This window comes from Pongo pygmaeus, chromosome 11 (genome assembly GCF_028885625.2).
Source record: "Pongo pygmaeus isolate AG05252 chromosome 11, NHGRI_mPonPyg2-v2.0_pri, whole genome shotgun sequence".
Lineage (NCBI taxonomy): Eukaryota > Metazoa > Chordata > Mammalia > Primates > Hominidae > Pongo > Pongo pygmaeus.
The window spans coordinates 69,398,382-69,422,718 of record NC_072384.2 but is presented as its reverse complement, the minus strand read 5'-3'; the positions used below and the strand labels follow the sequence as shown (position 1 = coordinate 69,422,718).

General features: G+C 41.3%; 2 protein-coding genes and 1 pseudogene across 9 annotated transcripts in view; 1 reads left to right on the top strand and 2 right to left on the bottom strand.

Annotated features, from left to right (window-relative positions):
• METTL5 (methyltransferase 5, N6-adenosine) overlaps positions 1-16,062 on the top strand; it is a 23,768-nt gene extending 7,706 nt beyond the window's left edge. For 3 of the 8 annotated variants that reach the window (XM_063648295.1, XM_063648296.1, XM_063648294.1), the window contains 3 exons: positions 2,251-2,302; positions 5,274-5,341; positions 5,940-6,042. In XM_063648295.1, the coding sequence (XP_063504365.1) occupies positions 2,251-2,302; positions 5,274-5,341; positions 5,940-5,978 (159 nt within the window). In that variant the 3' untranslated portion in view covers positions 5,979-6,042. Of the gene's footprint in view, positions 1-2,250; positions 2,303-5,273; positions 5,342-5,939; positions 6,043-9,799; positions 10,416-11,850 lie in introns of those variants that run through there. The other 5 variants (XM_054476977.2, XM_054476976.2, XR_010122930.1 and 2 more) reach the window with 4 other exon arrangements.
• Positions 1,374-1,490, bottom strand: LOC129032337 (small nucleolar RNA U3; annotated as a pseudogene).
• SSB (small RNA binding exonuclease protection factor La) lies at positions 5,738-24,337 on the bottom strand. The gene is made up of 12 exons (XM_054476974.2): positions 24,166-24,337; positions 22,136-22,210; positions 17,545-17,648; positions 17,283-17,457; positions 16,239-16,346; positions 16,060-16,160; positions 9,233-9,304; positions 8,881-8,923; positions 7,359-7,499; positions 6,744-6,930; positions 6,475-6,606; positions 5,738-6,131 (listed from the first exon to the last, which is right to left on the bottom strand). Exons 2-12 carry the CDS (start codon positions 22,199-22,201, stop codon positions 6,043-6,045), a joined length of 1,218 nt encoding a protein of 405 aa, XP_054332949.1. The 5' UTR covers positions 22,202-22,210; positions 24,166-24,337; the 3' UTR covers positions 5,738-6,042.

Here is a 24,337-nt window from a genome sequence, read left to right as displayed (position 1 = left end):
CCGCTCCCTGTGTCCATGTGTTCTCATTGTTCAACTCCCACTTATGAGTGAGAACATGTGGTGTTTGGTTTTCTGTCCTTGTGATAGTTTGCTGAGAATGATGGTTTCCAGCTTCATCCATGTCCCTGCAAAGGACATGAACTCATCATTTTTTATGGCTGCATAGTATTCCATGGTGTATATGTGCCACATTTTCTTTATCCAGTCTATTATTGATGGACATTTGGGTTGGTTCCAAGTCTTTGCTATTGTGAATAGTGCCGCAGTAAACATACGTGTGCATGTGTCTTTATAGTAGCATGATTTATAACCCTTTGGGTATATACCCAGTAAAGGGATTGCTGGGTCAAATGGTATTTCTAGTTCTAGATCCTTGAGGAATCGCCACACTGTCTTCCACAATGGTTGAACTAATTTACACTCCCACCAACAGTGTAAAAGTGTTCCTATTTCTCCACATCCTCTCCAGCATCTGTTTCCTGACTTTTTAATGATTGCCATTCTAACTGGTGTGAGGTAGTATCTCATTGTGGTTTTGATTTACATTTCTCTGATGACCAGTGATGATGAGCATTTTTTCATATGTCTGTTGGCTGCATAAATGTCTTCTTTTGGGAAGTGTCTGTTCATATCCTTTGCCCACTTTTTGATGGGGTTGTTTTTTCTCTTGTAAATTTGTTTCAGTTCTTTATAGATTCTGGATATTAGCCCTTTGTCAGATGGATAGATTGCAAAAATGTTCTCCCATTCTGTAGGTTGCCTGTTCACTTTGATGATAGTTTCTTTGGCTGTGCAGAAGCTCTTTAGTTTAATTAGATCCCACTTATCAATTTTGGCTTTTGTTGCCATTGCTTTTGGTGTTTTGGTCATGAAATCTTTGCCCATGCCTATGTCCTGAATGGTATTGCCTAGGTTTTCTTCTAGAGTTTTTAATGGTTTTAGGTCTTACATTTAAGTCTTTAATCCATCTTGAGTTAATTTTTGTATAAGGTGTAAGGAATGGATCCAGTTTCAGTTTTCTGCATATGGCTAGCCAGTTTTCCCAGCACCATTTATTAAATAGGGAATCCTTTTCCCATTGCTTGTTTTTGTCAGGTTTGTCAAAGATCAGATGGTTGTAGATGTGTGGTATTATTTCTGAGGCCTCTGTTCTGTTCCATTGGTCTATATCTCTGTTTTGGTACCAGTACCATGCTATTTTGGTTACTGTAGCTTTGTAGTATAGTTTGAAGTCAGGTAGCGTGGTGCCTCCAGCTTTGTTCTTTTTGCTTAGGATTGTCTTGGCTATGTGGGCTCTTTTGGTTCCATATGAAATTTAAAGTAGTTTTTTCCAATTCTGTGAAGAAAGTCAGTGGTAGCTTGATGGGGATAGCATTGTATCTATAAATTACCTTGGGCAGTATGGCCATTTTCACAATATGGTGCTCTACACTTTCGGAGAAACTTCTCTAGTAACAAACTATAGAAATGATCCCTGAAAGTATAGTCTTGGCGTAACATGAATTTTATAAAACTCAGTTTTACTGCATGAACTGAATTCCCCATGTACATATCTCTGCCAAATGGTTTCTAGGCTAGCTAGCTGTATATATTAATGAAATAATGCTACAGAAACCATATGAGAACATTACACATCTTTGATAGATTTCTGAAATAGTCATGCATCCTTTAACAACAGGGATATGTTCTGACTAATGCATTCTGAGAAATGCATCCTGAGGTGATTTCATCATTGTGCAAACATAGAGTGGACCACCGAGGCTCTGTGGTTATAGTCTATTGTTCCTAGGCTACAAACCTGTCAACCTATTACTGTATTGAATACTACAGGCAATTGTAACACAATGATATTCTTTTGATCTAAACATATATAAACACCAAGAAGGTAATGTGTTGTGCTATGATGTTGATAGCTACATCACTAGGCAATAGCAATTTTTCAGCTCCATTGATAATTTTATGGGACTACCAAAATATATGCAGTCCCTAGATAACCCCAAATGGCATTATGTGGTGCATGAGTAGCTTTCTATCACTTGGATTTATTGTGTGATTTGGTTCAGATAGTTAAATGTATTGAAATTGATTTCTTATTTTCAGAATACTATCCATTCAATTGAAATTTTTATAAGGGTCTAGACTCTAATGAAATTTTAAGCTTAAAAACTCAATCTCAAGTATTAGTAAAAAGCAATTTTAAAAAATCCTTATTTAAAAATCAGCTCATAACAACGTATTATTTATGTTCAGCATGTTCAAAAGAAAGCTGCAGAATGGAAAATCAAGATAGATATTATAGCAGGTAAGACAAATCTCAATCCTAATATCCAAAAGGGACAACATGTATTCGCCCAACCAAAATTTTCATGCAGGTGCTGAGAAGATATACTATAAAGTACGCTTTACAGTGTGGCAAAATGTGCATAATTGGTAATAGATTGGAAATGGAGTAAAAGCAGAATGAACACTTAGCCTGAGATTGTCCTAATTTATGTGATTTACTGAAAATTTCTAATAGCACTCAGGTATTTGGTCACTCCAGACTCAGGCAGAACACTGTATAGCAGCACAATGGCTAAAAACATGGGCTGGGGGCCAGGTGTGGTGGCTCACGCCTGTAATCCCAGCACTTTGGGAGGCCGAGGTGGGCAGATCACCTGAGATTTGGAGTTCTAGACCAGCCTGGCCAACATGGTGAAAACCCGTCTCTACTAAAAATATAAAAAATTAGCCAGGCATGGTGGCGCACACCTGTAATCTCAGCTACTTGGGAGACTGAGGCGGGAGAATCGCTTGAGTCCCGGAGGCAGAGGTTGCAGTGAGCTGAGATCGCACCACTGTTCTTCAGCCTGGACGACAGAGAAGACTTAGTCTCAAAAAAACAAAAACAAACCAAAAAAAAGTGGGCTGGGCGCCGTGGCTCACGCCTGTAATCCCAGCACTTTGGGAGGCTGAGGCAGGCGGATCATGAGGTCAGGAGATTGAGACTATCCCGACTAACATGGTGAAACCCCATCTCTACTAAAAATACAAAAAAATTACCCGGGCGTGGTGGCAGGCGCCTATAGTCCCAGCTATTCAGGAGGCTGAGGCAGGAGAATGGCGTGAACCCGGGAGGTGGAGCTTGCAGTGAGCTGGGATCGCGCCACTGCTCTCCAGCCTAAGCAACAGAGCGAGACTCCGTCTCAAAAAAAAAAAAAAAGTGGGCTTGGAGTTGGTCAGATCTTGGTTTGAAATTCATTCATGGAAAATGCCACCACATTATTCCTGGATAATCTTTCTAATTTCATTTTCTTTTTTTTTTTTTTTTGAGACAGAGCCTTGCTCTGTTACCCAGGCTGGAGTGCAGTGGCAACCTCCACCTCCCGGGTTCAAGCAATGCTCTTGCCTCAATCTCCCGAATAGCTGGAACTACAGGCATGCACTGCCATGCCCGGCTAATTTTTTAAACTTTAGTAGAGACAGGGTTTCACCACATTGGCCGGGCTGGTCTTGAACTCCTGACCTCAGTGATCCTCCAGCCTTGGCCTCCTAAAGTGCTGGGATTACAGGTGTGAGCCACTGAGCCCGGCCTCTAATTCCATTCTCTAATTGCCCCTGGAATCAAATAACATTTATCTTTTTCTTCTAAATATCAACACTATGAGTAAATCATGTTTGATACATTTTTATTACTAAATTGGGTAATAGTCACAAACATCAAAACAGGAAAAGCATATAACTAGAAGCTAATTATAATCTAAGCCTGAAATAAGAGTGCAATAAGGGAACATGTTTTTTCACAATAATAAACAATGAATTGCCACTGTAGTGTTAAACATACAGCTAGATATATTACTGTTCATAATAATTAATAATGTAATATATACCTCTGTTCGTCTTCTGTTATTTTCAGTGTTGCATTACTTAGACAGTTTTAGGGGTGTTTTTTTGTTTTTGTTTTTTGAGATGGAGTCTCCCTCTGTTGCCCAGGCTGGAGGGCAGCGGCACGATCTTGGCTCACTGTAACCTCCACCTCCTGGGTTCAAGGAATTCTTCTCCTGCCTCTGCCTCCCCAAGTAGCTGGGACTACAGGTGTACCACCACACCCAGCTGTTTTTTTTAAATTATTATTTTTAGTAGAGACGAAGGTTTCACCGTGTTGGCCAGGCTGGTCTCGAACTCTTCACCTCAGGTCATCCGCCCGCTTTGGCCTCCCAAAGTGCTGGGATTAGAGGTATGAGCCACCGCGCCCAGCCAGTTTTAGGTATTATATGCAGTATGGAACACCTTAGAACAGTCCCAGTAGTATACCAAGCCAGAGGCTTGTTCCTCCAAATGTGGTCCTCAGACCATCAGCATTAAAATCCCTGAGATTTCCTTGTTAGAAATAAAGAATTTCAGGCCAGGCATGGTGGCTGACACCTGGAACCCCAACACTTTGGGAGGCTGAGGCGGGCGGATGATGAGGTCAGGAGATCAAGACCATCCTGGCTAACACAGTGAAACCCTGTCTCTACTAAAAAATACCAAAAAATTAGCGAGGCTTGGTGGCAGGCACCTGTAATCCCAGCTACTCGGGAGGCTGAGGCAGGAGAATGGCATGAACCCGGGAGGTGGAGCTTGCAGTGAGCCCAGATCGTGCCACTGCACTCCAGCCTGAGCGACAGAGCGAGACTCCGTCTCAAAAAAAAAAGAATTTCAGGCTCCACCCAGACCTACTGAACTAGAATCTGCATTTCAACAAGATCCCCAGGTGATTTGATTGCACATTAAAACTTGAAAGCTGTGACATACAGGAGTAGTAGACTCACTGCCATCCCTCTAAAATAGATCAGTAGTAAAGAGTTTGGAGAATCTACGTTATTCTTTAGAAGGAAGAAATATGAAAAACTGGTTTTCGTTTTAGAGCTTAGGAAGATGGGTACTTACTACCATTATTAAACTCTGGGTAAGAAAATTTTGAAATAAGCATGGTTATGTGATTAAGTTAGCTATAGACTATTAGGAAATTAAAAATAGGTATCATCATTTTCATAGGATTTACTTTTTCGTCCACTTTTTACCCTTCTAAACTCATCACTTATAACCTCAAATTTCAGTATAAATGGCCATAGTAACAGAAATGCCAAGCTGCCATGACCAATGCTAGGAATATAGCAAGTCACTACTTGGATAAGTAAGTTAAAGGTTCTAAAATGTTCAGCTTACCAGCACCTAACACTTTTCTTCGTTTTTGTTGTTGTTGTTTAGTCAAGGGTGGGAAATGCTTGGAAATATAATTTTATCCTTAGGTGGCTTTTGTTTTACAGAGCTTCGATATGACCTGCCAGCATCATACAAGTTTCACAAAAAGAAATCAGTAAGTCTCTTGATTTTAGCTGGTCTACATTCGGTATTGAAAAGCTTTCTGGGCCGGATGTGGTGGCTCATGCCTGTAATCCCAGCTACTCGGGAGGCTGGGGCAAGAGAATCGCTTGAACTCAGGAGGCGGAGGTTGCAGTGAGCTGAGATTGCGCCACTGAACTCCAGCCTGCGCGATAAGAGTGAGACTCAGTCTCAAAAAAGAAAAAGAAAAAAAAAGAAAAGCTTTGTGACAAGTAATTATTTCTAGTGTTATCAACTTTCCTGTGTAAATATAGAAAGCCAGCCTAGGAGACACTATAAATGGCCTGTGGGAAGGGCCCATCACCAATAGCTAATATTCTAGTTCTTTCCTAAATGCTTTGGGTACAAAAAGAAAAAAAAAATCAAAATGTTTTTGCTCTTTTCATATAGTATATATTTTATTAGTTTGTACTAATACATTCTCATATTACAAAGGCAATTTAATGGAAGAATCTTCCTTTTGATATTTGAATCATCTGAAATAACACAAACAGAACAATACATTCAAAGAAATCTCATTTCCATAACAAAAAGACAAGTTAAACAACAAAAAAATTTTTCGTTTCTCACAGGTGGACATTGAAGTGGACCTAATTCGGTTTTCCTTTTAAAAGCCCCCACAAACAAAAGTAGTTTAAAACCTATTTAAAATGAATAAAAAATTGGTTTACTAAACTACTGGTCTCCAGCACCATTTTCTGTTTTCTGTTGTTTGGATGCAGGTTCTTCTTTGTCTGTTTCTTCTCTTGCTCTTTTCACAGGTCCTATAACGTAACAATTAATTTTTGTTAAATTCAACATAAGTACTGCTCTAGTTTAATACTGAGCACAATTACTAATAATGATACTCTTGAAAAGGATCCAACAACTTCCTTGCACCAATGAGAAAAGGCTTTTCTCTAGTACAGACCTGACCTCTAGATTCATCTTCCAAATACCCTGTCCCTGACTTATACAACAGCATAACCGAGGTAAATCATAATAATCCAAGAAAGGCACTTATCCAGGAGTTGAAAAGCCAAATCCCTATTCTCTCTGGCAATTCATTTATTTATGGAAGTAGAAATTTTCTCATGAAACGACCAAAGGACTTAGAAAAAAACTTACCAGTTGCACCATTTTCATCATGTTCATCGTCACTAGCAAATTTCGTTTTCTTGCCCTGAAACTGTACTTTTCCTTTACCAGACCCAGGCTGGGCAGCTTTATTACCCTTTCCTTTTCCTTTAAATCTACGACCTGTAGAGACACAATTGAGCACTCTGTAAAGAATTTTTTTAAGTCTCTTGTCAATGTTTTTGAACACTGATTAAAGTTTTTGCTCAAGTAAATGGGTTCAACAACCAAACTGTTAAAGAAAAATCAGAATAAATAACCTTTTGACTTCCATTTGTTTAGGGATTCTTGTTGGTCTTCTATTATTTTTTTCAGTGCTTCTTTTTCCACCTCTCCTTCTAGTACTTCCCAAGTCACTTCTTTGTTCCTTAATTGTAGGTTACCATTATTTGCATCTTTGGCTTTACCCAATGCTTCCTTGGCTTTTTCTTTAAATAGAATTATCCCCTATACCAGAGACAGAAAACAAAAGCCATACCCTTGGTTTTTAGTCCCACAATTAATTTCTTTGTTCAAAGTAATTTTTTCTACCCTGCAAACCTTCCATGTCTTTACCAGTTTGAATGAATTTTACTGAACAGTAGAAAAGGAATGCTACAGAAGGAAAACTGCAATCATCAGTATGAACAGTTATCATAGTATAATTCAGAAACTATCAGACATCACATATAGTGACAATACCAACAAAGTAAATGATCAAGTACAAACTAATTTAGTATAATTCAGAAAATATCAGACATCACATCTAGTGACAATAACAAATGATCAAGTAGAAACTAATAAACACAATTTTTAAAATTACTTTCTACTAATTTTGTCTAAGTTTCTACAGATTTTCAAACTGATTGCTAAAAAGGATAGGGATGTTTCCAAACCTCTTTTGCTCCTCTGACGAAGTCTATCCATTTTATTTCACCATGATTTGAGAAAAGTATGTGTAAATCTTCTCTACAGGTCTGATCATCTAAATCACCCGAAAATTTCAGCAAGCATCCAATCTTTTCTTCTAGAGATTTCTATAAAAATATACAAAGTGATCAAAAAGTTTCTTAAAAGCAACAACAGACCAGAAATGACTCACACCACATTACAGCTATACAAGAAAAAGACTAGAAACCAAAATGCTATTTTAAAATAGTTTCTCCCGCCTGGGCAGCAAGACCGAAATTCCATCTCAAAAAAAATAATAATAATAAATAAATAAAGTAGCTTCATAGTGTTGGTGTTTTCCTTTGTCATCCTTTATTCCAAAATGGCTTTCAATATTATTTGATCTCTTATACAACTGGTATTTAATTAGTTATAAACTACATAAATCTGGCTATTAAACTATCTTGGAAAATAATTCTAGGCAGTATTTATCATACTTTAAAAATTTTTTAGGCCGGGCGCGGTGGCTCACACCTGTAATCCCAGCACTTTGGGAGGCCGAGGCAGGCGGATCACGAGGTCAAGAGATTGAGACCATCCTGGCTAACATGGTAAAACCCCGTCTCTACTAAAAAAAATACAAAAAATTAGCCAGACGTGGTGACGGGCACCTGTAGTCCCAGCTACTTGGGAGGCTGAGGCAGAAGAATGGTGTGAATCTGGGAGGTGGAGCTTGCAGTGAGCCAAGATCGCGCCACTGCACTCCAGCCTGGGCAACAAAGTGAGACTCGGTCTCAAAAAAAAAAAAAAAAATTTTATAGTCATTATTATTTTCCCCAAATAAAAATTTTTACCTGTAACTTTCTAAATGGAAATACACATCAGTATCTTATTAAGTCAAAAATAAAAGTCATGTTAGTATTAACCTATGACTAGAATCTTTAGAAGTTATAGGACATTTTCTCATAAAAATAAGTTCTAGGCATAAATGAACTTTTTCTGAATATTTCAAAATACATTTTCCTGTGTTTTATTATATTATTTATTTTTAAACAGGGTCTCAATCTGTCACCCAGGCTGGAGTGCAGTGGCATGATCTTGGTTCACTGCAACCTCTGCCTCCCAGGTTCAAGTGATTCTCCTGCCTCAGCCTCCCAAGTAGCTGGAATTACAGGCATGCACCACCACGCCTGGCTAATTTTTGTATTTTTAGTAAAGATGGGGTTTCACCATATTGGCCAGGCTGGTCTCGAACTCCTCGCCTCGACTGATCTGCCCGCCTCAGCCTTCCAAAGTGCTGGGATTACAGGCGTGGGCCACTGCACCTGGCCTTTTCCGTATTTTAGAACATATTTCCTATCCTTAGTTTTCTCTTTTCCCTCAATATAATACCTGATGTATTACTTAATGCAATAACAACTATAGATAGCTTTGCTTACATATTTTCTTGAAAAAGTCCTCAGACTTAAAAGCTATTCATTTAACTTTGAATTACAGATGTACTAGATAGCAGTAATATATACTTACCATTTCAGCATCTTCTTCTAACTTTTGTTTTGCTTCTTGCTCCCTACAAATAAAAATATCATAATTATAACATACTTCTATTTACTATATAAGAAAATTAAGTCATAATAAAGTTAACCAATCATGATCACTAAACTTACTTAACCAAAGCCAGAAGTCCTTAGGTTTTTTTGATCGTCCAATGCTAGACTGCAATGCAATTTGGCCCCGAGATTGTCAAGGCAGCTTAAGATCTCAATGTTTCACTAGCAAAGAGAAAGGTCTACTGCCACTAGTTCAGAGCTCACCAACTATATTTCTGTCATAGCTTTAAGGAATTCAAATTATGTCACGATTAGTTCAACATACTTACTGTTTAGCTCTTAATTTAGCTTCCACTTTATTTTGTTTTCTTTCTTCATTTTTTTTGGCAAAGTAATCGTCCCTAAAGAACACACAGTACAGAGGCTAAGTTCACGAGAACAAAGTTAAGACTGCAGATTATTTTGAATAACTTAAGACATGGCACAGCAATGAATGTTGCACACACTTACTATCAACATAATCATCAACTAAAAATTCAAAATATGCCAAGGAAGTTACTCTCTCATGTTTTTTTAAATAACAGCTTTACTAAGGAAAAAATCAATGTGCCACAAAATTCACTCTTTTAAAGTATACCTTGAATGTTTTTTAGTATATTCAGTTGTACAACCATCACTACTAATTTCAGAACATTTTCATGACCCCAAAAAGAAACCCCCTATCCATTAGCAATTTCAAGTTGATTTTCATTTATCATTCATGTATAGGGAAAAAACTGTATCAGAAGTCATGCAAATAATATTGCAGTTTTCTATAGTGTTAATTCCACAAAAGGAGAAAATTATAAAATCCCCAAGATCCAAGAATAACATATGAGGCTGACTCTCTTTTTCAGACTCAGCCCACCTGCACCCAGGTGAAATGAACAGCCATGTTGCTCACACAAAGCCTGTTTGGTGGTCTCTTCACACGGACGGGCATGAAATGTGGCGCATGAAATTTGGTGCCATGACTCGGATTGGGGGACCTCCCGTGGGAGATCAATCCCCCATCCTCCTGCTCTTTGCTCCATGAGAAAGATCCACCTATGACCTCAGGTCCTCAGACTGACCAGCCCAAGAAACATCTCCCGGTAAGCAGAGATGTTTCAAATTCAAATCCGGTAAGCGGCCTCTTTTTACTCTCTTCTCCAACTTCCCTCACTGTCCCTCAACCTCTTTCTCCTTTCAATCTTGGCGCCACACTTCAATCTCTCCCTTCTCTTAATTTCAATTCCTTTCATTTTCTGGTAGAGACAAAGGAGACACGTTTTACCCGTGGACCCAAAACTCCGGCGCCGGTCACGGACTGGGAAGGCAGCCTTCCCTTGGTGTTTAATCATTGCAGGGACGCCTCTCTGATTATTCACCCACGTTTCAAAGGTGTCAGACCACGCAAGGATGCCTGCCTTGGTCCTTCACCCTTAGCGGCAAGTGCCGCTTTTCTGGGGGAGGTGCAAGTACCCCAACCCCTTCTCTCCGTGTCTCTACCCTTTCTCTGATTTTCTGGGGCAGGGGCAAGAACCCCTCAATCCCTTCTCCTTCACCCTTAGCGGCAAGTCCCGCTTTTCTGGGGGAGGGGCAAGTACTCCAACCCCTTCTCTCCGTGTCTCTACCCCTTAACTGCTCTTCTGGGGCAGGGGCAAGAACCCCTCAACCCCTTCTCCTTCACCGTTAGTGGCAAGTCCCACTTTTCTAGGGGGCAAGAACCCCCAATCCCTTATTTCCATGCCCCAACCCTTTCTCTGCTTTTCTGAAGGGCAAGAAACCCCCACTCCTTCTCCGTGTCTCTACTGTTTTCTCTGGGCTTGCCTCCTGCACTATGGGCAAGCTTCCACCTTCCATTCCTCTTTCTTCTCCCTTAGCCTGTATTCTTAAGAACTTATAAACCTCTTCAACTCTCACCTGACCTAAAATCTAAGCATCTTATTTTCTTCTGCAATGCCACTTGACCCCAATACAAACTCAACAGTAGTTCCAAATAGCTGGAAAATGGCACTTTCAATTTTTCCATCCTACAAGATCTAAATAATTCTTGTCGTAAAATGGGCAAATGGTCTGAGGTGCCTGACGTCCAGGCATTCTTTTACACATCAGTCCCTCCCTAGTCTCTGTGTCCACTGCAACTCATCCCAAATCTTCCTTCTTTCCCTCCCGCCTGTCCCCTCAGTCCCAACCCCAAGCGTCACTGAGTCTTTCTAATCTTCCTTTTCTACAGACCCATCTGACCTCTCCCCTCCTCGCCAGGCTGAGCTAGGTCCCAATTCTTCCTCAGCCTCCTCTCCTCCACCCTATGATCTTTTTATCGCCTCCCCTCCTCACACCTGGTCTGGCTTACAGTTTCCTTCCGTCACTAGCCCTCCCCCACCTGCCCAGCAATTTACTCTTAAAAAGGTGGCTGGAGCCAAAGGCATAGTCAAGGTTAATGTTCCTTTTTCTTTATCCCAAATCAGAAGCGTTTAGACTCTTTTTCATCAAATATAAAAATCCAGCCCAGTTCATGGCTCGTTCGGCAGCAACCCTGAGACGCTTTACAGCCCTAGACCCTAAAAGGTCAAAAGGCCATCTTATTCTCAATATACATTTTATTACCCAATCTGCTCCTGACATTAAATAAAACTCCAAAAATTGGAATCTGGCCCTCAAACCCCACAACAGGACTTAATTAACCTCATCTTCAAGGTGTACAATAATTAAAAAAAGTTGCAATTCCTTGCCTCCACTGTGAGATAAACCCCAGCCACATCTCTAGCACACAAGAACTTCCAAATGCCTGAACCGCAGAGGCTAGGCATTCCTCCAGAACCTCCTCCCCCAGGAGCTTGCTACAAGTGCCAGAAATCTGACCACCAGGCCAAGGAATGCCTGCAGCCCAGGATTCCTCCTAAGCTGTGTCCCATCTGTGCAGGACCCCACTGGAAATCGGACTGTTCAACTCACCTGGCAGCCACTCCCAGAGCCCCTGAAACTCTGACCCAAGGCTCTCTGACTCACTCCTTCTTGGTTTAGCAGCTGAAGACTGACACTGCCCAATTGCCTCGGAAGCCCCGTAGACCATCGCGGATGCTGAGCTTTAGGTAACTCTCACAGTGGAGGGTAAGTCCGTCCCCTTCTTAATCAATACGGAGGCTACCCACTCCACATTACCTTCTTTTCAAGGGCCTGTTTCCCTTGCCTCCATAACTGTTGTAGGTATTGACAGCCAGGCTTCTAAACCTCGTAAAACTCCCCAACTCTGGTGCCAACTTAGACAATACTCTTTTATGCACTCTTTTTTAGTTATCCCCACCTGCCTAGTTCCCTTATTAGGCTGAGATATTTTAACCAAATTATCTGCTTCCCTGACTATTCCTGGACTACAGCTACATCTCATTGCTGCCCTTCTTCCCAATCCAAAGCCTCCTTTGCGTCCTCCTCTTTTATTCCCCCACCATAACCCATAAGATACCTCTACTCCCTCCTTGGTGACTGATCATGCACGCCTTACCATCTCATTAAAACCTAATCACCCTTACCCCACTCAATGCCAACATCCCATCCCACAGCATGCTTTGAAAGGATTAAAGCCTGTTATCACTTGCCTGCTACAGCATGGCCTTTTAAAGCCTATAAACTCTCCTTACAATTCCATTTTAACTCCTAAAACCAGACAAGGCTTACAATTTAGTTCAGGATCTATGCCTTATCAACCAAATTGTTTTGCCTATCCACCCCATGGTGCCAAACCCATATACTCTCCTACCCTCAATACCTCCCTCCACAATCCATTATTCTGTTCTGGATCTCAAACATGCTTTCTTTACTATTCCTTTGCACCTGTCATCCCAGCCTCTCTTTGCTTTCACTTGGACTGACCCTGACACCTATCAGGCTCAGCAAATTACCTGGGCTGCACTGCCGCAAGGCTTCACAGACAGACCCCATTACTTCAGTCAAGCCCAAATTTCATCCTCATCTGTTACCTATCTCGGCATAATTCTCGTAAAAACACGTGCTCTCCCTGCTGATCGTGTCCGATTAATCTCCCAAACCTCAATCCCTTACAAAACAACTCCTTTCCTTCCTAGGCATGGTTAGTGCGGTCAGAATTCTTACACAAGAGCCAGGACCGCACCCTGTAGCCTTTCTGTCCAAACAAGTTGACCTTACTGTTTTAGCCTAGCCCTCATGTCTCCATGCAACGGCTGCCACTGCTTTAATACTTTAAGAGGCCCTCAAAATCACAAACTATGCTCAACTCACTCTCTACATTTCTCATAACTTCCAAAATCTGTTTTCTTCCTCATACCTGATGCATATACTTTCTGCTCCCCCGCTCCTTCAGCTGTACTCACTCTTTGTTAAGTCCCACAATTACCACTGTTTCTGGCCCGGACTTCAATCCAGCCTCCCACATTATTCCAGATACCACACCTGACCCTCATGACTGCATCTCTCTGATCCACCTGATGTTCATCCCATTTCCCCACATTTCCTTCTTCCCTGTTTCTCACCCTGATTACGCTTGATTTATTGATGGCAGTTCCACCAGGCCTAATCACCACACACCAGCAAAGGCAGGCTATGCTATAGTACAAGCCACCAGCCTGCCTCTTAGAACCTTTCATTTCCTTTCCATTGTAGAAATCTATCATCAAGGAAATAACTTCTCAGTGTTCCATCTGCTATTCTATCTGCTATTCTACTACTCCTCAAGGATTATTCAGGCCCCCTCCCTTCCCTACACATCAAGCTTGAAGATTTGCCCCCACCCAGGACTGGCAAATTAGCTTTACTCAACATGCCCTGAGTCAGATAACTAAAATACCTCTTAGTCTAAGTAGACACTTTCACTAGATAAGTAGAGGCCTTTCCTACAGGGTCTGAGAAGGCCACCACAGTCATTTCTTCCCTTCTGTCAGACATAATTCCTCAGTTTAGCCTTCCCACCTCTATACAGTCTCATAACAGACCAGCCTTTATTAGTCAAATCAGCCAAGCATTTTTTCCGGCTCTTAGTATTCAGTGACAGACTAATGGTCTATTAAAAACACACCTCACCAAGCTCAGCCACCACCTTAAAAAGGACTGGACAATACTTTTACCACTTTCCCTTTTCAGAAGTCAGACCTGTCTTCAGAATGCTACAAGGTACAGCCCATTTAAGCTCCTGTATAGACGCTCCTTTTTATTAGGCCCCAGTCTCATTCCAGACACCAGACCAACTTAGACTGTGCCCCCAAATAACTTGTCATCCCTACTATCTTCTGTCTAGTCATACTCCTATTCACCGTTCTCAACTACTCATACAGGCCCTGCTCTTGTTTACACTGCCGGTTTACACTGTTTCTCCAAGCCATCACAGCTGATACCTCCTCGTGCTATCCCCAAACTGCCACTCTTAACTCTTGAAGTAAATAAATAATCTTTGCTGGTAGGACTATGCTGAACCTCCTTAGGCACTCTCTAATTAGATGTCCTAGGTCCTCCCAATTCTTAGTCCTTTTATACCTGTTTTTCTCCTTCTCTTATTCCATTTTTTCAATTCATACAAAACCATATCCAGGCCATCACCAATCATTCTATATGACAAATGTTTCTTCTAACAACCCCACAGTATCAGCCCTTATACCACAAGATCTCCCTTCAGCTTAATCTCTCCCACTCTAGGTTCCCACACTGCCCCTAATCCCGCTTGAAGCAGCCCTGAGAAACATCGCCCATTCTGTCTCCATACCACCCCCCAAAAATTTTCACAGCCCCAACACTTCAACACTATTTTATTTTATTTTTCTTATTAATATAAGAAGGCAGGAATGTCAGGCCTCTGAGCCCAAGCCGAGCCATCGCATCCCCTGTGACTTGCATGTATACGCCCAGATGGCCTGAAGTAACTGAAGAATCACAAAAGAAGTGAAAAGGACCTGGCCCGCCTTAACTGATGACATCCCACCATTGTGATTTGTTCCTGCTCCACCTTAACTGGCTCAGAAGCTCCCCCACCGAGCACTTTGTGGCCCCCCCCCCCCACCCCTGCCCACCAGAGAACAACCCCCTTTGACTGTAATTTTCCATTACCTTCCCAAATCCTATAAAACAGCCCCACCCCTATCTCCCTTCACTGACTCTCTTTTCGGACTCAGCTCGCCTGCACCCAGGTGAAATAAACAGCCATGTTGCTCACACACACACAAAAAAAAGAATAACATGTGAAAATCATGTTAAATAATTTTTGAGGATTTAACACTGATACTATGACCCATCACAGTGCATCTCTAAGTCAATCAAGTTTAGTATATACCATTTAGAAGACTAATGCACAGTCTTCTAAAGTAGGGAACTATGGCCCTACACCTAATTTTATCATGAAAATGCTCTGGTTCATCCCCATTTGTAGACACTTAGACACACATACACAAAGAATGTGACCCAAATCTCAAATCCTTTGTACTGTAAAACAACAAAAAAAAGACATATATAGGCTATGAAAAATAAGATGAAAACTGCATTGATATATTTTCCAAACACACAAAAGCCCAAATTTTAATACCCAGCCTGATTAAAAGTTTTAGATGCAAAATCAGTATTAAAACATAAACTCCTTTAGTAATGCCTAACAATGGCTGGGCGCAGCGGCTCATGCCTGTAGTCCCAACACTTTGGGAGGCCAAGGCAGGCAGATGATCTGAGGTCAGGAGTTCGAGACCAGCCTGGCCAACATGGTGAAACTCCATCTCTACTAAAAATACAAAAATTAGGTGGACAAGGTGGCACGCGCCTGTAGTCCCAGCTACTCAGGAGGCTGAGGCAGGAGAATCGCTTGAACCCAGGAGGCAGAGGTTGCAGTGAGCCAAGATCACACCACTGCACTCCAGCCTGGGCGACAAGAGTGAAACTTGTCTCAAAAAAAAAAGAAAAAGAAAAAAAAATTGTTAACAGTGAAAAGGTACTAATGAACACTTTTCTTATAGTCTCAAAAGACTACAGTTCTCACTGAACAAATATCAAGCATTTCTCAAAGGTCATCTAAAGATACTAAAAATATTGGCCTTTCAGGGGATACTACTTCCATGCTCCTTACCCTAGTGTGTGTCCACATAACTAAAAGGCCAGGAGAAACATCAGCAAAAAGACTTACTTGAAAAGTATTAGCAAGTCTGTTTCTTTGTACTTCTGGCCAGGGGTCTCTACAAACTTCTTAGCAGATTCAATGCTATCAAACACAACAAAAATTGATCCCTGTAAAAAGGAAGGAAAATATTTTTTTAAGTTATGTCCCGTATATTTTAAAACTAGAAAAAGTCTGTATTATCATACCTTAAATGCTTTATGCAATGTTCTTCTCATCTGAATATTTAGTACTTGACCTTTATCTTCTAACCATTCTTTTATGTCATCAAGAGTTGCATCAGTTGGGAAGCCTTTCTGTGAAGAGTGGGAAGAAATGTACAAATAACAAATAATGACTTCTCAGATAAACAACTGGAGAGAATTTGATTCATTTTTTCTTGACATGAACCCAGGATATACCTATCTATCTCTATTTCTCTTTGTTAATCACTTAACAGCCTTGTTTAGGAGCCACTATTCTCCAGTACAATAAAAGTGATTCATCTGGTATTTGCTTCAAAATAATTCAGTTGAAGCAGAAATAAAACAAGATGATTTGCATGTTCTGTTATTAACTACTAAAGCTGGTGATGGTACATTATTGAATCTATTTATATATGTATCTGAAATTTTCCATAATAAAAAACTATTTAAAAATACACTAAAGAAAACTGCAATCAAGTTTAGCTGCTGATAAATAAGAACAGCTAATATGCAATAGGTGGTTAGAATATGTCAAAGATTTCATCCAATGGTGTATTTTTTTTTTTCATTTAATTCTCACAACAGTTCTACAAGATAGAAAATATCCACGTTTATGAAGATAAAACTTAGGACTAGGCATGGTGGCTCACACCTGTAATCCCAGCACTTTGGGAGGTCAAGGTGATTGGATCACTTGAGCCCAGGAGATTGACACCAGCCTGGGCAACATAGGGAGACCCCTGTCTCTACAAAATTTTTTAGCCAGGCATGGTAGCATGCGCCTGTAGTCCCAGCTACTCAGGAGGCTGAGGTGGGAGGATCACTTGAGCCTAGGAGGTCAAGACTGCAGTGGGCCATGATCACACCACTGCACGCCAACGTGAGCAACAGGATGAGACTGTCTCAAAACAAAAAGAAACTTAGGTTAAGAATATTACGAAAGGACATACAGTAATTAGTGAGGCTGTGATTCCTGAGCCCTTATTCTTCCGTACTTTACTTTCTAAATAAATGTAAGATATTTAAATGCATTACAGGCCCACTTACAATATAAACAGATCTGTTTTTTACATCATTTTTATACTCATCAGTCACTTCAGGTAGGGGTTTGCTTGGAGACCTTCTGATTTTAGTTTTATCTTCACTGATTTCCATGAGTTCTGCCTTGGATTTGCTCAATGCTTCCACGATTACATTAAAGTCTGTTGTTAGACGGTTCAACCTGAAGAGTATATATAAAAACGTAAGACTCAGCAGTAGCACTCACTGTAAACAGAAAACCTAAAGATTATTTTTAAAAGCTTGTTACCTGTTGAATTTTATCATTATCTCCAAAGGTACCCAGCCTTCATCCAGTTTTATCTGTTCCTTTAGAAACTTGTCCCGTGGCAAATTGAAGTCGCCAAAATAATACTGTGAGATAATTACAATGTATTTCAGAACACTGTATAATATGGACTCCAATCCTGACATTACTCTACAGTACCAAGTTCTGTTATTTAAAAATACATAAGTTACAAAAGGCAAAACATTTTCCCCAAATATACAATAATGTTTACAATACAAATTAGCAAAAAGATAAAACTAAAATGTCAATTACTAAAATAGTGTAACAGATGTGTCAATAGACTAGAAAACCTTAAAGAAAAATATATTTAGAGATTATATGAAAAGCCTCTTGCAAATCAGTGTGGAAAGAATAGATGGTTAAATAAAAAGAACTGGAATAAATTGGTTAATCACTCAATTTTTATTTTATTTTTTTTTTGAGACAGAGTCTCACTCTGTCGCTCAGGCTGGAGTGCTGTGGCATGAACTCAGCTTACCGCAACCTCCGCTTCCCAGGTTCAAGTGATTCTCCTGCCTCAGCCTCCTGAGTAGCTGGGATTACAGGCATGTACCACCATGCCCAGCGAATTTTTGTTATTTTCAGTAGAGACAGGGTTTTACCATGTTGGCCTTGAACTCCTGATCTCAAGCGATCTGCCCACCTCGGCCTCCCCAAGTGCTGGGATTGCAGGCATGAGCCACCACACCTGGCCTTCTAAGTTTTTAAAATTAAAAAATAAGAGACAGGGGCCAGGCACGGTGGCGCACGCCGGCAATCCCTGCACTTTGGGAGGTCAGGAGATCGAGACCAGCCTGGCCAACATGGTGAAACCCCGTCTCTACTACAAATACAAAAATTAGCTGCACATAGTGGCACACGCCTGTAGTCCCAGCTACTCAGGGGCTGGGGCAGGAGAATCATTTGAAACCGGGAGGCGGAGGCTACAGTGAGTCAAGATCGTGCCACTGCACTCCAGCCTGACAAAAGAGTGAGACACCATCTCAAAAAAAAAAAAAAAAAGGGTGGGGGGGCCAGGAGTGGTGGTTCATGCCTAATCCCAGCACTTTAGGAGGCTGAGGTGGGTGCATCGCTTGAGTCTAGGAGTTCAAGACCAGCCTGGGCAACATGGCAAGACCCCAGCTCTCCAAAAAAAAAAAAAAAAAAAGGGCCAGGCATGGGTGGTACGTGCCTCTAGTCCCAGCTCAGGAAGCTGAAGTGGGAGGATTGCTTAAGCCTGGCAGGTTGAAGCTGCAGTGAGGCATAATTGTGCCACTGTACTCCAGCCTGGGCAACAAAGTAAGACGCTGCCTCAAAAAAAAAAAAAAAAAAAGAGAAAAAGTTAAAGTAAATGTTTATCAAATTTAAGCATAGAGGAATTCTCAATATACAAGCCAAGGAAAAACCCAAGTATGACTATTTGGAATGCCAGAAGTAACATAAAAAGTAAAAGACAAACAAATTTGTCAAGAATTCTTACAAACAAAGAAGAAGGGTAAAAAGAGAATACCCTAATAGAAAACAGTTAAAGGATATTTTATTGGCCTCGCACGGTGGCCCAAGCCCACAATCCCAGCACATTGGGAGGCTGAGGCAGGTCAATTTCTTGAGGCCAGAAGTTCGACAACAGACTGGCCAAAGTGGTGAAACCCTGACTCTACTAAAAATACAAAAATTAGCCACACATGGTGGTGCACGCCTGTAATCCCAACTACTCGGGTGGCTGAGGCACAAGACTAGCTTGAACCCGGGAGGTGGAGGTTGCAGTGAGCTGAGATCACTGCCACTGCACTCCAGCCTGAGCGGAGAGCAATACTGTCTCTCTGTCTCTCTGTCTAAAAAAAAAAAGACACTATTTTTCAGAGATCGGGTCTTGCTTTGTTGCCCAGACTGGAGTGCAGTGGTGCAACCATAGCTCACTGCAGCCTGAAACTCCCGGGCTCAATTGATCTTCCTCCTCAGCCTTCCAAGTAACTGGGACGACAGGCACATGCCACCATGCCCAGCTAATGATTTTTTTAAAAATTATAAAAAATAGGCCAAGCGCAGTAGCTCATGCCTGTAATCCCAGCACTTTGGGTGGCCGAAGCGGGTGGATCACCCGAGGTCAGGAGTTCGAAACCAGCCTTACCAACATGGTGAAACTCCATCTCCACTAAAACTACAAAAATTAGCCGGGCATGGTGGTGTCCACCTATAATCCTAGCTACTTGGGAAGCTGAGGAACCTGGAAGGTGGAGGTTGTGTTGAGCCAAGATCACGCCACTGCACTCTGCACTCCAGCCTGGGAGACAAGAGTGAGACTCCATCACAAAAAATAAATAAATAAATAAGGTACTGTAACCTAAAAGAAAATCCAACCTCACTTCATTATTAATCAAAGAAATACAATTTACAGCAACGAGACAGCATTTTTCACCTAACAAACTGGCTAAGATCAGAAAAAAAACCAAGACTACCTAGTATTGACTTGAACACAGAGAACTAGCCATTCAGGTAGATGTAAACTGACAATTATCAGTGTTTTTTTAAATGTGCATAATCCTTGAACCAGTATGGCTCCTTCTAAGAATTTTACTTTGAAGAAATCAATAAACATGTTTACTAAGATTTATATATAAGAATATTTGTCAAAGAATGATTACAGCTAAAAAAAATTAGAAAGATCCTTCATATTAAAGAGGAGAATGAAAAAATTATTGATTACAAAACTTTTCTCCATGAAAATGCATCCTATGTTTAGCAGGGGAAAGGGAAGGAAATAAAATTGTTAGAAATGTACCACTCTGGTGGGGGATGTTTTAAAAGGTGAAGGCACTATGCTTGTGTGGAGGCAGGGGATATATAGAAAATCTCTGTACCTTCCACTCAATTTTGCTGTAAACCTAGAACTGCTGTAAAATATAAGGTCCACTAAAAAAATTAGTAGGAGCATGAAGCAAAGTGTCAAAAGCTTTTAACCTTGATAACCTCAGAAGAGTAGGATTTGAGAGTTAGCAGGTGGTGGGAGAGATACAACCTTTTCTATATACATCTTAGTATTGTTCTAAGTATTAAACACAGAATGAATAATTTCTAATTTTTCTCCCTACAGTCATAAAGAAATTAATACCAAAAAAAGGAACATAAGACATTTTAAATGCAGAGAGGTGCAGCTTAAAAAAAAAAAAAAACAGTTCTGAGAATTGCAGAAAAACCCCACACCAAACAATATAATCTGAGGGGTTCTTGGCAAGAACCTAAGTTTAGAGATAATTTCCCATGCAACCATTATTGATATTGTAAAGATTTTAAGGTATTTTTCTTTTTGAGTTTAAATGAACAAAGAACGATTTGCAAATCAGGCAGCCTCCCCAGCCAGAGTATGCTCACAAAGACTCTCAAGTTTCTTCCCCTCGCCCCGCAAAATAGTGTCTCGCTCTGTCATCCAGGCTGGAGTGCAGTGGTATGATCACAGCCACTGCAGCCTCTACCTTCTGGGCTCCATCAATCCTCCCACCTCCGCTTCCCAAGTAGCTAGGACTACAGGTAAACCGCTAACACACTCAGCTAATTTTTAAAATTTTTTTGTAGAGATGGGGCCTCATCATGTTGCCCAGGCTGGTCTCTAACTCCTGGACTCAAGCCATCCTCCTGCATCAGTACTGCAAAGGTACTGCGGATCACTTGAGGTATTACATTAACATAAACATAATACCTAAATTTGAAAAAATGCTAAGAGGGTTTTGAAAACAGATACTATATTAAAGTTACTGGCCGGGCACAGTGGCTCACACCTGTAATCCCAGCACTTTGGGAGGCTGAGGTGGGCAGATCACCTGAGGTCTGGAGTTCGAGACCAGCCTGGCCAACATGGTGAAACCCCGTCTCTACTAAAAATACAAAAATTAGCCGGGTGTGGTGGCGTGCTCCTGTAGTCCCAGTTATTTGGGAGGCTGAGGCAGAAGAATCATTTGAACCCAGGAGGCAGAGGCTGCAGTGAGCCGATACTGTTGTAGTGAGCCAGGATAGTGCCACTGCACTCCAGCCTGGCCAACAGAGTGAGACTCCATCTCAAAAAAAAAAAGATACTATATTAAAGTTACGATAGCTGAGAACTGACTGGGCAGAAAAAAACTACTAAGACCATCAAAAATACAGTGTTATTTAACAGGGAAGGTACTTTACCAAGGACTTTTATGTTACTTATGTGTCAGGAATTCTTCTAAGTACTTAACATTATATTCACTAATCCTCCAAACTACCTTATGAGGAGGGAACTACTATTATTCTCATTTTATATGAGACTATGAAGCTAAAATTTTATGAGACTATGAAACTAAAATTTTAAAAAGATTAAGTAACTCTAGTTTATAGTGTTACTTTTTGAAATGTTTGTACATCTTAAGTTTCACAACCTGGCTCCACCAATATAAAACTGTATGCTATTATATGTTCATCTAAGAATCAAAGGCAAGCCAAATGTTGAATATGTCCATATACTGAAATTAAATGTTCTTTCTTTATTTGTGTTGAGGTCCTACATTTTCTTTCAAGGAACTTGTTTTTGCAGTTTATAGCACAGGAATCATACCTCAATTTGATGACAGATTTTGGCCTCCAGGGCAGCCATCTTTTCATTATCACCATTTTCAGCCATTGCAGCTATCTGTAAAATTTCCCAAATTAGCATAAAGTTATTTTTTATATAAAACTCAAGACTAGAAAGAGAATGTTTACCAAGTATTAATATCCCATTGTTTTCTTAAAAAATCAAGAATTTCTATTTTCACGGGTTCAGTTTCTTTACTCAGTTCTCAAATATCTCAACAAAGCAACACTTTGGAATAAGTAATGAAAAAATCTAAAACCTATAAAAAAACTTGTCTTTCAGTAAATCATTACCCAATTTGCTATAGCAAGAAACTGTTCATCTTCACTTAGCTGGTCAAGCAAGCTTTAGGGAAAAAAACTCCAATCACTTACCAACCATTTCCAGTTTTAAACATATAACTATCTACCAGTATATCACCATGGCTCTCTGTGCATTTGTTTGGTATGGGTTCATTTCTTTTTTTTTTTTGAGACGGAGTCTCGCTCTTGTTGCCCAGGCTGGAGTGCAATGGTGCGATCTCGGGTCACTGCAACCGCCGCCTCCCAGGTTCAAGCGATTCCGCCTTCGCCTCCTGAGTAGCTAGTATTACAGGCGCCCGCCACCACGGCTGACTAATATTTGTATTTTTAGTAGAGACGGGGTTTCACCATGTTGGTCAGGCTGGTCTTGAACTCCTGACCTCAGGCGATCCACCCGCCTTGGCCTCCCAAAGTGCTGGGATTACAGGCGTGAGCCACCGCGCCCGGCCTCATTTCTTTTAAAATGTAGTCACAACTGACTTACCCAAACCTTGTTACCAAGTTAGGCATCATAACTTTAAGGTGAAAAACGTTACAGTTCCTTAGATACTCTATGCTAAGGAACATACGAAAACAAAAATGGGAGAATGTGGTCACACTAACACAACATTAAAGTGGGGAGTATGCCTACTAATTTACTAATACATTGGATAGCCAGTTTCCTGTTTCGTATTCCTGACATTAGCACTGCAGGGAAAAAAGGAAGCTGTGCTATTGGTTCCCTAGAAATTACAAACCAAGTCTTCTAATTACAAAGTACTTGCCTCCAGGACTCTACTAAGCCACCCAGTCATCCCAATTGTACAAAAGTTATGTGAACAAATCATCAAGAATATTGCCATTAGTTGACTCTAGTTATGAACTGATGTAGGTACACTTCTTGGAAGCATCGCCTGACACACTGCAATTGCATTCGATACCCTGGATACACATAGGAAGCACTTGCAACGGGGTACTGTGTGATCCACATCCCCCTAGAGAAATTACTCAATTTTATGTATTGTCTTGTCTATCACAATCTACACTCCTAAGTTACTACCGTGATCTAGGGCCCCCTACAAAGCAAACTATGAAATAAAAGAACTATTTAGACCCTGCAAAACCTATTTGGCCTAATTTTGGAACTGCGTTTCATCAGATACTTTTCCAGAATGTACGACTGTAAATGAAATATTACCCACGTTTCACACTGAAACCTCATGTGAGCGATGAAGGCCCTAATAGACCAAAAGAGTGACGCTGGGGTACATCTGCGGCCCAAAGTTCTTTGGCCTCCAGTCAGTCCCATAGGCTCCACAGAACCCTCCGGCGTTTACCCCGTGGCCACCTCCCCAGAAACTTACAGAGATGGCCACAAGCCTTCGGTGAAATTAGAACGCGGTGGAGGTAACAAAAAAAAAAACGAAAAGACGCAATGGGGATGGGGGCAGCCATAGTCCCGTCTCTAAGCAACCGCGGAACTGCCTAGGCACCAGCCACGTGCGGGGAACCCCAGGATCCCGCATTCCTAGCAGCGGCAGCCTCGCCGCCGCCCGCGCCCCCTCGGCTCCGCCGCCTCCGGCTGCGGCCCACGCGGCGCTCGGCCTGAACGTGAGGAAGGCGAGGGGCGGACGGACGCCGCGAGAAGCAATAAGGAACGGAAACGCGCGGTCGCGCACCAACAAAGCGGGCCCTTTTGTAGCTTCTCATTAGCCACCGAGAGTTACCCACCTTTAAGGTTCCGGCCCACAGAAGCGGCGCCACAGGCTCACAAACAGCAACAGCAACGACTCCACTTCCCAGCGCGGCCGGCCGGCCTAAAGCGCTCCAAGAAGATGGGGACCGTCCCGGCAGCCCTTGCGGCCTGGGTGGGCGGGGCCACGGACGAGGTGGAGCGGTCCCT